We start from the raw sequence: 14,459 nt of genomic DNA on the forward strand, positions 1-14,459 counted from the left end.
GTGATACAGCAGCATGGGAAAAACATACCACAGCTCCAGCCCAGCATGAAGAATTAAAAAACTCACAATAAAATCTTATATTTTTCTCTAAAAAAGCTACATTTTCAGGAGGTCACTTAAAAGACATCCCTGATCAGTTTTTTTGCTTTAACACATATAGTTTAGTTTCTAAATTTATAGAAAGCACTTTTTATTAAATAAATTTATATGAATAAAAATAATATGTTTGTATATTATATAGTAATATAATAAATATAATATTATTTATAAATATACATATATATGTTTAATAATATATATACACATATACTTTTTTTAATAGCAGAAACTTGCAGGTGTTTTTCCTCACTTTCTGGGAGGGCTTGGTGTCTGTTTCTCCCCTACATGCACATTTGCCATGAGAACAAAGACGTGGAAAAGTGCTGTAACTCCCAGCTGCCTGCACTGCCCACCCCATAGCCAGAAGCAGATAGTATGTTTGCATTCGACATCCTCCAGCAGTTACTCCCAGAGTCCCCTCGGGAGGAACTCTTACCCACGGTGATTAGGTGATTTAAACCCACAGGATTAAACAACAACCCAGTCAGTGCTGCCCAATGCAAACCGTTTGGCAAACCCATTTCCCACCCAGATGGCTCTCATGGAGAAAGAAGTGCAGCTACAAAAACTACATTTCCCCTTCCTATCTAATCCCGCTGTCCTCACTAAATCAAAGTTTGACTTCATCTACTCATGGAAGCAGAAGGAATGATATCTGATTGTCAAAGCCAGTCTCTGTCACTACAAAACTAGGGAGAAGGAAACTCTTTCAGTTGCTTTTTATACTATGGAATTCCATGAGGTGTGTCAGCACCTATTAGGGTGGTATGGCTTTGGCCAATGTATTTGCAGCAAGGAATTCCAGATGAAACCTGGAAGCAAAGTTCTCAAGAAACAAAGCAAACAAAACATCCAGTTTGATACTGATTCTGGTCCTTAGCTACCAATGGCAGGCGTGGAAAATAATTCAGTTCTGTCTCCTATTGTCTGTGGATAGCTAACAAAGAAAACATAAAAAGCAATAAAAATAAAGCAACCCATGCTATTACTTAAATTAATAGCTATGATCCTGGATGCAATCTAGAAGCAGATTCAGTGGTTTACATTGGTGTCTTTGCTTTCAGACAAAAAAATGCCTTTTAAAATTCTGAATAACTCCTTTAAAATCTGCTAGCTTTCTTAAGCCAGCCAAATGTTTTAAAGGATTTGACATGTTTAGATATTTTTCTTTCCTCTTGTCATTACATATGCAATAGTCTGTGCCTGCAGCAAGAAGTAGGTTGAAATGGATACTTGCAGTAGCATGCTGTCATAAAGACATTAAAAAACAGTTGGAGCATTTTCGAAGATCAGGAAAAAGCACTGATTTAAGATTATCTCCTCCTTTTACTAACTGGGTCAGTTTAAGCATAAAATGTAAATAAAATAATTCAGCTCAGAAGTGAGGCAATGATAGGAAGTTAAAAGCAGCAAAATGTGTCTCATCTTATGAAACATGAACCCCGTGAGAACACCAGTTTTATGTGGTTCTACCTAGCTTGCGATCTATTACTGGAAGCATTGGTTCCCCCCCCAACTCTGGGAAGCAGATTCCCTCCATCTGACAGTTCCAAAAGGATTATTCCACTATTGAACTGGTTTAGCTCTTCCCAGCCAAGGTTTAAGAAAGGGATGTTCAATCTTCTCTAGTGAAACAATAGGCAATGATAAGAAAGAGAATGTCGTGTCGCAATGATGCAGTTCCCAAAGCTTTGTAATTCCCCGATCTTCAATACAAAAGACACTGTTTAAATCAGAAAGGCCAGTTTCAGGCCTAAATGAGCAGTAGGATGCAAGCACTAAAACAACATGTGATAAATAATTCAAATTAATATCATTCAGGAGTATTAGTTTGATTGTGTGATTTGTGAATCCAACAAAAATATAAGAACTGTCCAGATTTATGAAGCACGACGTAGCAAGGAATATGAATATCCTGAAAAAGATGGGTCAATAATTAATAACACCAGCTCCAAATTCCTAATTAAAACAAGAATCTTCCTTCTTAAGGAAGCCAGTAGAATTGTTCAGATATATTTTTCTCATGTTATATACAAAGTAGAGAATACATAAAGCATTAATATATTTTACATTAACATATTTTACATATTTTTTTCTTCTTCTACATAAGGAAATCTTAAAAAAAAAGTACATATCCATTTGGAACATGGGATGCTACAGTTGCATTTGTGTGTGTTTAGGGCCCCTTTTTTTTTCCTGCTCACCCAACTACCCCAAGGAAAAAAAAAAGAAAAGAAAAAACAACTTCACTTTCTATTTTTGTGAGCACTGGCAAATAAAATAAGAAGTGTTCATACAGCAGAACAAAGAGGATAGTGGTACATCCAAGTATCAATTACTCCCTGACTGACCAGGGAACTACCTGGTTTTCTTAGAGCAACATACAAGACAACAAAATTCAACATAACCCATTTATTATAAGCGCAGCATTACCTTTACTCACCAGTAAAAGTATTTGGGGTTTACCAACCAAAGCCACAGCAGTAGAGAGCTTCCTCTTTGTGCCAGCACTGTATGTTCTCACCAGTTTGTCAGCATGGGCATTGAGGTATAACCGGTTAACAAGGTCCTCTGCAACCTGTGGTTTAGAAATGTGAAGGCCAGCAAAGATGAGCCAAATTAGGTAGTGTTTGTGCTTAGATTGAAAGAACACTCTGTTCATGCATATTAAGCAAATGTACATGTTGTTTCCTTATTTACCCCCATTTGCTGCATATTATTACTTTTGAATCCTAGACACATAAAAAAGGTGCTTCAGGACCCCTTAGTTCTCCCCAAAGGATAAGGATTTTCTTATATAGAAAATTTGGCTTTTTCATTGCTCATAACACTAATTTGCATTCATTTTGTGTTGATGGGTCAATGATCTAAAATGTTCCTCTTTTCACCTCATTCTCTGGTATTTATTTGATCAAACAGCAACTGAAAATTCAGGAGACAAAATACTACATCAGCCACAAAAAGATGGAAATGGCAGAAAAGCAAGTCACAGGTCGAGGATTTAGAGTTTCTTAAAGACAAAAGGTAACTTAGGGTTAAATTAATATACCTTTCTAACAACTGAGAGGGGTAAGTTGACCCTAGCTGGTTTGGCTGTAATTGCTTAAGTATGTGTGATCTGAGTAAGCTGGGCAGGCGCATGAGCACAGCTGGAGACAATGTTCATGCTGTCCTCTCTTGGCCTTTCTTCTTTACCTGTCAGAGACAGTCCTAATGTACGAGGCTCCCTCAAATATTGGTGCTAGAGAATTTTAAATGTAGCAAGAGCCTTGCTCCACCTATATCAGCTATTACTGCTGGACCACCTGGGGAGACCTCATGCAAAAACATGGGGGACACAGCAGCGACTTTTCTACTCACCACTGCCAGACGCACCCTGCAAAGCAGCAGGTGGTTAGTGGCATGCTGCTGGGTGGCCGTATCATTACAGGGTGAGCAAATTTGTAATAGAGCCAGTATGTCTTCAACCTGGATGTACCACAGCTGGGAGATTCTTGTAAAACAAGTAGTTGCATGGTACTCTATTGCCTGAGATCAACTGCCAGAGCATCCCCAGCAGTATGGTGCATTCTTTTTGCTCCCTCTGCACTACCTTCAGCAAAAAGCAAGGAAGGACTGGAAGGATTAGTTAGATCAGATGGATAGTCTCCAATTAATTCAGAAAATCCAATAGAAAAAAAAATATCAATAAACAGTATCAATGGATAGTGAATTAATATTCACTATCCATTTCAAATAAACTGCCATAAGCATAATAATATTTTTTTTATAAGACAGTTTTATGCAAGCTCCTTAGGAAATGATCAAGATATTCGTGACCCTTTTAGCAAGATTTTTCAGTGCTACATATAAAAATAAAAGACACCTCTGAGATCAAGTTCTCTGTAAGCAGGAACAATGCTGCCGTAGTGAGAATCTGCAGTATTCTAGTGTGGATCCTGGCACTGGTATTAACAGTCACTTGTGTTCGGTGTCCTTTAATGTATAACCTGACAGCAATGCATGTTCTCAGACAAAAGCTACATTTCTACATTAAATGCAGAGAGTTTTTAAAAAAAAACCTTAATCAACAACCATTAAACCACCCACAGGTAATTTTATACTGAAAAGTTCAAGTCTTCTGCTATTTCAGAGTTAATTCACAGTGGTTTACTTTTGTTTAGACACTATTGCTGCATATCAGTAGAAGTGCTGCAAATTCAAATATTCTGTGGCTTTAGAAATGGTCAAGTGTCTAAGCTATATTCTAAGATATAACAACTGAGCTTTTTTGTTTGTTTGTTTTACTTACAAACGTACATCTTTTTATGCACGAAACACCCTGTAAAGTGAACGCTTCTAAAGCATATGGTAAGACAGCTTATCCACTCTACTGAACTGACTTGACTTTACTGCCACTGGGAATACATGCGTGTTAGTGACAACAGGATTATCCTCCTACAAATCCACCAACAATATACAGAGAATTGCACAGAAAAGCTCACAAAAAATTACGACCAGAAAGTGAAAAAATGCGTGATCTCTTGTTTACAACAAAATTAACATATATTCCAAACTACAACAGGCTTCAATAGTTATTAAACAATAAGGAAAAGAGGACTTTTCCTATCAACAGCTACCTATCACAGCTGAAATGTAGTAAAAACTATCCTTTAGCTATGACCAGAACTGCTATTTCTAAGACTGCTTTGAAGTGTTACCAAAACTCTTAGACTAAGTGAACAAAATGCCATTCTTTGAAAGAGACAATGAACACTGAACAGGGACGAATTTAGAATTTAGGCAGATACACACAATTGTGCAAGAGATTTACAATTCTAATGGTTTCCTTCCTTTAGTGAATGCGAGATACATACACAAGCATCTTCTCTCCCTCCCTGTCATATTCATCATGATGTTCTATTTCTGGTTTCAATTACTTGCAGCAGTGAAGAGTGAGGAGATACATCAATTTATTTAGCAAGTTGATAATATTGAGGCCAAATTAAAAGACACAGAATTATATGCAAATATATACATTGTGAGTGCACATAAATGTGTTTTACATCTAGTCATGGCTGTAGTCATGTATTTAAACTCTTTCGTTCCTCCCCCCCATCCAGATAATAACAGACTTAACATCTATCAGCTAACATCTTAACATCTATTTCCCTGTTTTCCAATATTCCTTAAAATTCTTTACTTTTCCCTCATCAATTCTAATATCTTTAGCAAAAGTTCTTTTTCCCCAAATTAATTTGGACTAAGTTCCCTAGCTTTGGAATAGGCATTGGAATAGGCACTGGAATGAGCCCTTCAATCTGTAAAATCTAAACCAAATCCTCCAAAAATTTGTGCATTTCCTAAATACTACATTCATTCCAGAAGAGGCAGTAAGGTAATTTGAATTTTTGCACACATCTTAATATTTGTGGGAGAAAAGGTTAAAGTAGGCATGGTGTCCTCTATCCACCAGGGAACCAAGAGGCACATCTACCTCACTGAAAAGCAGTAAGTGATGCTAATTATGTAACCACTAATGATAATGATTTTCCACTCTCTTTGAAAATTACCATTAATATTCAAGCAAATAATTAAGTCGTACTGAGAGTTTTCAGTTAGTATGTCTTCCAGAAAAACGTGGAGCTAGCAAAGACTGAGTCTTGCTAGAAGACTAGAAATTCTAGCTTTGCTAGAAGACTAGAAATTTGATAGCGTCTCTATCCTGACTTGAAGGGCTGTATGCATCAGTGTATTAAGCTTGCATAATTTCTGACAAAATAAACACGATGTATAACTTCTTGCTATTTTATTTTGAAAAAACCCTCATAAAGCATACCTGACCTAATACTGAAAATGTGTATCATACCTAGTACAAATGATAATAAGCATGGGATGAATTCTAGAGTCATCTGAAAAATAACTATACACTTTCAAAATAGTTGTTGAAAGTGTCAGGTTCTGAGTAAGTGAATGCAGTGTAGTTTGAACATCCTCAATAGCAACCATTCATCAATTCCACACCAAATAGTATTCATTCTCCTTCAGAGTAAACTCAGTATTGTTAGATTTCTTACATTAGGAAAGCGTATACTCATGGTCAAACTTCTAGAGGAAAATAGTTCTTTATCCCAGAATCTTATAAAACTGTACACACTAATTCTGGTTGGGGTCCAAAAAAAGCAAGCATGCAAAGAATAAATGAATTTACAAATTCCTGTTTCCAGCAGCTATGGAATATCACATGTAAGGAAGTCAATGAGATTTCAGAGTCAGTGCAAAAATCTTCCCGGAGAGTTAACGTAAAGAGAAATCATACTGATATTCCAAGAAGTTGCCTCTGAAGGCCTGATGAAGCTTGTTTTCAGATTTGCCACACAAGTTTTAATGCAAATGAGATATGTCATTTAATGTTGTGGTAATATTTTATAACAAGCTGTATGCTGTCTTTTGGAACCAATTAAGATATTGAAAAATGATATATTAATGAAATAAAAATAAGAATTCAGAATACTATGTTAAATTAGTATCTGTCTAAATAGCCCAAAAGCTCTACTCTAACTTTTCCAGTTTTGCAGCAAAAAGAAACTTTCAAAGCAAATTTGGGAAGTAAAGTAAAACTTCACATTACATGAAGCTTAACATTGATAGCAAATGACCTGTTTTTCTCCTCCTTTCCCATTCAGTTAATTACTGTTTTGGAACATTAAGTGCACTCAACTTTATGTCAGGCACTTAACTCCTGCTGCTGATAAATCTGTCTAGCAAAGGATTTGATCCTTGAAGTTAGTGCTTCAACAGATTATTTTAGCAGCAACACATCCTTTAAGTCACCTGCCTGCTTGCCAATTTATTAAAAAACAAAGTGAATGTATGTTGCTTGCCTCTTCAAATCCATGTACTCTCTAGAATATATGTGTGTGTGCACGTTAGCATAAACACTCACTGGTAAACACTCAGAGGCAGGCTTGGAGCGCCGTATCATAGGCAGGAGGGAATGAGAAAATAACAGCTTACATTTCCATACAGCTGCTATTCCAAAGCATTCCCAGGCCTTATTTTCTTTATAGGCAACTAAAATGCACACTTTCTCCAGGCACCAGCCATTTCTGAGTTGAAACACAGCAGCTGTTCAACACTTGACAGCAATGCCACACAGTCAGAAGGGCCCACTGACAAAAACATTTGTTTTCCTCTGAGATAGCTGCATTTCTGGTTTTGATGAAGGTAAACTAGAGTAGCTAAATATTATTTGCAGGAGCCCTTTGATGTCTTGATTGCAAGCATATGGCAACAAAGTCTGCTCTGCAATCTATGCAGACAAAAAATTAGGACAACTGAAAGGAAGAACGGTCTCTATATCACAAATGTGAAACTAAGGCACAGAATGCTGCCTATAAAGAGTAGTCTAAACCTACACCTAGATCATCTAAAGTCCAGGGTAATCAGAAGATTAACATTTATTTTCTCCCAGTCCACCACAGTAAAATAATTCATCTCTAAATAATGCAGAATTGATTTTGATCCACTTGAAAAAGGACCTGTACGTGAATTACCTCACCATTAGAGGAACTGCTCCCCAAATGGTTTTGAGAACTGCCATTGGAGTAGCTGTGTACTAACTGCCCAAAGAACAGCTGGATCTGAACATAAAGTGGAAGCTCTTAGGTACACCAATTATTCATAAATACTTCTGCATTTGAAATGGGTTTTATGAATGCCAGATATTTCAGAGAGAGCACTAGTCTCACATTATCTACAGAGAAAGTATACGAAGCCAGGTTACCTTTGTGGCTCCTCACCAAATACAGACAGGAGACGGCATTTGCAGTAGTGTTCATTTACACATGCACATGCAGAGAGATGCCCTGAAGGCAGAGCATAGAAATCTGTTGATATCGTCCTGCTCATCACAACCTGGAAAACTTCCCAGGCACCTGAGAAAAGCTCAGTGCTGCATGGGACAGTTTACTGATGATATCCAGGTCCTTAAGCACACCACAGATCTCTCTCCATTCTCAAGCTTCCACATAGCTCCTGATCCTGCTCCTCATCCTCCAAAACAGTTGCTGCTGGAAGGCCAAATGACCTGAAGGAGTCACAAATCAAGCAGTGACAGCAGGATTCATGTGCACATGCACACACAGACACACTCTCCTCTACTACCTGGTGTTGACAGGGCTTGCACAGAGTCTAAGATTAAAGCATTAACAGCCCATTGTAATGCATGGATCAGTTCACACTTCTCAAAGCTACTGTCTCCACTTGTCTGCAGATGAGGTATTAGCAATAAGAAGGTGTCTGCCAGTGCCATCTGAGCAGCTTTTCCTCACACCTGGGAGTACTAAAATAAAACAATAGCTAAGAGTTTGTGACTCCAGGAGTCAGAAAGGTAGCACAGCACTAAAAGCCCTACTCAGCTCTCACTCAAAGACACCCCTCTTGGCAAATTCGTCAGTTATAAAAGTAACTCTTCCAGTAAGGCTGAGGCAATTATTTTAACTGTGGAGAAGTCCTTCTTAGGCTACATCACAGGCTCATCCCTACTCCATTTCTCTCTCAGAGGATCACCATCTGCCTGAGTTTATGTGCTTCAGCCTGTTCACAAACGGAGAGTATGCTTACTCTATACTCTGGAGTGAGCTTGCTCAGAGTAACACTGTATGTATATGACCCAAAGTATGCGAGTTAAGTGAGTCCCACAAAATGTAATTAAAACTATGTACTTCTATCATTCAGGTGCTTCTGAAATTTCCATTCTTCTTAGGGTGTCTTAAAAATGGCTTCATTTATAGTACATGTTGTACCATTTGGACATATGCATTACAAGAATGAAAAAGGTAAGACAGAAAAGCTTAAAAGCCATGTTTAGAGCATTTTAAGAGCACTACTGCATAATTAAACAATCAAACTTTGATTCCTGTTTTAAATTACACTTAGGACCAAAAGCATTCAATAACATATGTAAGATGTATGGATATTTAACAGCATCCTTTTGAATGACTACAAAGCTCTAGAGGAGATGCGAGCATCTGTTGCCACCTTTGTGTCTATTGAAGTGCCACGATAATAGATGCTAGATATGATAGGCTTTTAGCCCAACTGTTAGAGAGGAGCTGTCAGTTCATGGAGAAAACAGGTAATTATAGTTGAGGGGTTTAGTGCAATAACAATTATCCCTTAATATATTTCCTTTAGTTCAAGGGAAACATATTCAAGTTATCAGTACTCTGCTACTACTCAGAAGCAAAAACTACCACCGATGAGTTATGAAGAGCAAACAACTAAATAAAAGACTGCATGATGATTTCTAAGCAGCCTGCAAGAAATGTACTGTTAAAACAGTCAGTTCAAACTCCAGACAGGCAGGATACTGCCCAAGAGAAGGGGCAAAGACTTGTAAGAATCTTTTATTTCTCCCAGTCTCTCATCCAGAAACACCCAAATGATTAGCTTAAGACAGGAAAAATTCAAAATATTGCCTGTCCTGATGCTATTATTGGGGCACGATGGCAGTTATTTCTGAATACTCAATGTCTCATTGCAGGAATCATACCTTTTTCTGGAATAGTACCTAGCTGCTGGGGAAAAAAACTGCAAAGAACCAGAACGCGGCCCTCTCACATACAGTCAAGGAACTGACTGTAAACCACTTAGCAGACCCTGCAGCAATAGCCAGGAAAATGCTGGGTAGGTAGAAAAAAAAAGATATTTCAGTTAGATGCAGTTTTGCTTCTGGAAGAAGGAAAGGGAAGACAACACGCAGCATTCTGGCGGTTATGAGGACAATTCTACAGCCATAGCCACTACAGTGGACCAGGCTATACAGCAGGAATGACAGACACCAATTTCATATCATGCTCCAGTTTTCTCATGTTAATAGAGATGCACTTAAGCATGACTGAGCTGCTCAAGTCCAGGTGAGATCAGAAACTTCCATCTGCAGAGACAGAAAAAAACCCCACATTTTACACTATATCCATTTGGTACTTAATTTCTGGTATTGGCTGACTGATTGCCTCATTACAGAAAAAGAGCACTGTTTGCTGGTCAGCACAGCTACATCTGTATCTATAAATTCAAAATCTCCCAGTGACATTCCCAGATATGGTCATCATCTATACTAGTAAGCTCTTAAAGCACTTTCTGCCATGGGTTTGGCCTCTTCTCCTTGGACAACCCCAGGCCTGGTATGGCAGGTGGAATATTTTAGGGACTGCTCCCAGCAGGCAGTTTAAATGCAGCCACCATCTTGTGAAGTTTAAGACATTTACTAGCAGAGTGCTGACAGCTGCCATCTCAGCACCCAAATGTTTGGTTTATTTATGTAATCATTCAACGATTTTTAATTCCTTCAGAGTTTAAATCCATCTCTAAAGAAAAGAGTTTTTCAGAGGTGCATGACTCAGAACATGTGGTGTTCTCTCCTAGTTCTCTAAGTATGATAATGAAAGTGTTGAACCATTCATAAATTTAATTTCCTTTAGAGTTTTTGTGCCTGAGATTTCATTTGCATTAGTGTTATTTTACTGTCCTCAGTGATGTTATTGTGTTTTGAACTGGCATAACAAACAGAAAAAAAATCCATATTGTTTAAAGTAGGAGTAATGAAAAATCTTATTACTAAAGCTGTTAAGATGAAATATTAGATATTCTCTCATGTAAAAAAAGTACAATTGTTTTATAACATTGACAGCCCAACCTGGCTTCAGCTCCCCCTGCAAATCTGTTCTGGATAAGTTACCTTATGGATATCCTGTTTTGGAATTCCACGTAGTGTGCAGTAATAATAAAGATGCTCCCAGCCTGTTAAAAGTTCATCCAGGGCATCTTGCTGTGGACAATAGCCGATGAGAATGCCTTCAGAGCTAGCAGATAGTATATCCATTTCAGACCTGTTTAAAGAAAAAGCAAAAGACTTGAATGTTGTTTAAAAAAAGCACAGGCCTGGGTTTCACCCTTGGGATACAGTCTTCAAGACAAACACACTTACTCTCAACTCCATAGGTAAATGAGTTTGAATCTCTTCACTATGATCACTTACCATAGTACCACCCACACGCAATGCATGCTTTTTGTCCCTTTCAGATTAGCACTGCCACCCATGCATCACTACTCTAACGGTGTGTGCACCAAGGTGAGCAGATCAACACAGGAGGAGAACAGATCTATGAGAATTAATTCTCACCAGGTTTACCTCCCTTATCTCTTTGATAGACCCTGATCTAAGGAGACATATGTCAAAACCATACTGTGTGCATCATGTTCAATATTAAAGGGGCAGTAGTTGAGAGACAGAGAGAAATGTTGCTGTGTATTCTTTGTGTGTCTGTGCACACACATACGCACGCATGCATTATCTAAACAATAAGAGTAAAACAAAATGCGGAATATTAAAGCCTAATAGGTTAAAAGACAATACAGGAAAAAATATAAAATGATCCTGATTTAAGAGACTTTGGCCATCACTTTGTAGCTGTACAGCATTTATTGAAATTACATTCATTACTAAGAAGCAAGCTTGATTGCAAGGGTGTCTCATTATCCATAATGACACTGAATCTATCCTATTTATTCCAACATCTAATACAACTTTCAATGATGCTGATTTACATGTACAGAAAAGACCTGTCAAAATTAAGATACTTAATAATAAAAAAATCTGAGCTTTGAAAGAAAAAAGTTCTGAGTAACAGAATGGTTTTCCCCATAGTGGTTTTCTACATTTCTGGTGAAGAGAACTACATATATGGTTAATTATTTAGACACAAAGTAAATGTGTTAAATGCAGGATCTACAAATAACAGCACTAGTGAAAATATAAATATGTATCTCCTGTTAACAAGATTCAGGAGTCTGGGGAGACAAAGAAAACACAAATTCTGCATTTTATGTAATGAATCACAACATTAAAATATATTTTAATGCTATCAAAAGATAAATTATCATGATTATGATGAACCTTGCTGGGGACTAATTAGAATGGTCCTTTGCTCTTAATGGCAAAGATATAAAATTTTAGTATCTTTGTAGGTTTGGATGGTGCCAAGGAAGTTAACTGCCTGTAGACATCTCTCTAGACAGACTTTGCAAAAAATAAAAGGGGTGATAGGGGAAGGAGGATACCAGAAGTGTACTTCCTCATTAATTTATATCCACTTATAGGTTATTTTAAATGAAGTTTATACAGAATTTTTACCAGCTCAGTTTCCAGCCATACCTAAATCAAATTAAATTATTTTTAAGGTCATCTTTACCATAAGGTACAGATTGATTAATGTTGATCCTTTTGCATAACCTGTCAGAATCAGTTGATTCCTTATTTAATGAACACTAACATAGTGAAACACTATCCACAGTGAAATGCTATCTAGATGCTGCTGAATACAGAGAGATGTGTCTGAGGTTTTTTTTACTAGGAAGATTGAGGCATGCTAACAAGGTTTCCTTTGGTGCAGCTGCTGTCTTTGGAGAAACAAGAGACTGGGCTTTTGGTAATATGCCAAGTTCAGTCACAAGAGAACAAATCACACTCAGGGGTAATTTCAGGGACATTTACTCAGCATGAACCCTGTAGCTGGATAGATACATCTAGTCTGGAATGGGGCCATACCATGAAGAACAAAAAATAAGTATGCATGGCTGCAAAGAACAACAGACATCTAATGTTCTTTAGCTAGAACTGTATTAGACAATAGTTATTCAGTTTGCACCAGGAAATAAAGACACATCAGTGTCCCCAGTGCTAATTGTACAGATATGATTTTAGTGCTGTGCCTCCCATAAAGCACACAGCCTTAGATGAACAATATTTCACCCACTGACCTTTAGCTTTCATAAAGGAAGAGTACAGTGAAAATAGATCATTTAATATTCTCACTCAGTTTGGTCCTTATCTTGCAACTTTATCCATTAGTGCTGACCTTGAACACTTAAAGAGTTCCCATTAATAAAGAGATTCTAATGTATTCACTAAAGAACTCATGGACCTAATTTTTTTCCATCTCTGTATCTGTCAAAGCAGAAAACAATCTGACCAGAAGAAAAAAAAAAAGCCATATGAGGATTCTGGTCTTTTATTGAGACTTCTTTGGTACGTATAGTACAATGCCTATTCTTCCCTCAGCAATATCACTGAGTAGATTTCCAAATCATCCTTCCGTTTTGTTTAGCCAGGTCCTAAGCTTTTTCTGGATACTGAAAGAATAGATGAAAGAAAAACACAGCATAATTTTTAATTATAGTACATATCTTACAACAGAAAACTGCCCTTATTTCTGGAAATTGATTTTCCTTGAAATTCAGTTAATATCTCAGATTTCATTTTCATGGGTCTAAAAGAAATGAACATTTCAAGTAGTGATGGCATGATACCAGAAAACCTTTTCACTAAATGATATACTGTAAGTGATGTTCCCTTGTTTTTAAAATTCTGATGCCATTCATTAAACTAATTATAATCCTATTCTTCCTTAACAAACATCTTCATATATGATGTTATCAGAATCAAATTGGAAATATATTTTTTTTAATATTTTCTGAAATATAGATTAGCATGCAGCAAAATTCTGATTTTTTTTCTCAAGCTAGAGAAAAACAGACGTTTGTTTTCTTCCCTTTTATTATCGGCATACTAGCGTTTCTTATTAGGCCATTCATATAAACAATAAGACATACAGGAAGAAAAAATCAGCTTGTTTTATAAATAAAGAGAGAAAGAACATATAAGTGCAGATTGCAACACCTCTCAGCCTTTTTGTCCATAGTACAGCAGACACAATGAATTCCAGTGTAATATCTAAAAATTATAGTCAGGAAACCAGACTTTTACACTAATACAGGACTTTCTGCATCATTATAAAAACACTGAATAATTGTTAGCTTTAAATTTGGTAGTAACTTTGGTTACATATCCTGATCAAGTTAACACATAGGACTAACATGGAACACGAGTTTTCTCCTTCCCAGTGAAGACTTAATTTTTAGACTATATTGTTATGCTCAGTCAATACTTCCACTTACTATTTAACTTTTCCTTTAAAGTGGAAAAGCTGCAACAGATGAAACCAACAGAACATGTCCAGAAAACTTTATATGTTAAACAAAATTTTAAAGTTGCAAAATTACATTTCTAGTAATTTCAGAAAAGGTCAACAGAATGTATGGCATCCTCAAGAAAAATAGCACAGCCTAGCACTTGAAGCATGAAAGCTATTGTATTGCATCCCTCTTTAAGTGCTTTGGTCTCCATTTATACAGTGAGACTTATGATACTTTGGTGCAAATCATCCTGAAAAAAATCCAAGACTCAAGGAGGTTTCCATAAGTTTGGAGTGCTCATCTTAGAGTTTTGTACTATCGATGAAAGAAACTTGCCAGAC

The 14,459-nt window shown here is 36.9% G+C and overlaps 1 protein-coding gene across 1 annotated transcript in view; it reads right to left on the minus strand.

Moving 5' to 3' along the window:
* ABCA13 (ATP binding cassette subfamily A member 13) overlaps window positions 1-14,459 on the minus strand; it is a 155,151-nt gene that overhangs the window by 18,121 nt on the left and 122,571 nt on the right. Inside the window, exons 39-40 of the mRNA XM_072851592.1 lie at window positions 10,828-10,973; window positions 2,543-2,682 (exon numbers count right to left, since the gene is read on the minus strand). Of these exons, the coding sequence (XP_072707693.1) occupies window positions 2,543-2,682; window positions 10,828-10,973 (286 nt within the window). The remainder of the gene's footprint in view (window positions 1-2,542; window positions 2,683-10,827; window positions 10,974-14,459) is intronic.

The sequence above is a fragment of the Ciconia boyciana genome, chromosome 2 (genome assembly GCF_034638445.1).
Source record: "Ciconia boyciana chromosome 2, ASM3463844v1, whole genome shotgun sequence".
Classification (NCBI taxonomy): Eukaryota; Metazoa; Chordata; class Aves; order Ciconiiformes; family Ciconiidae; genus Ciconia; species Ciconia boyciana.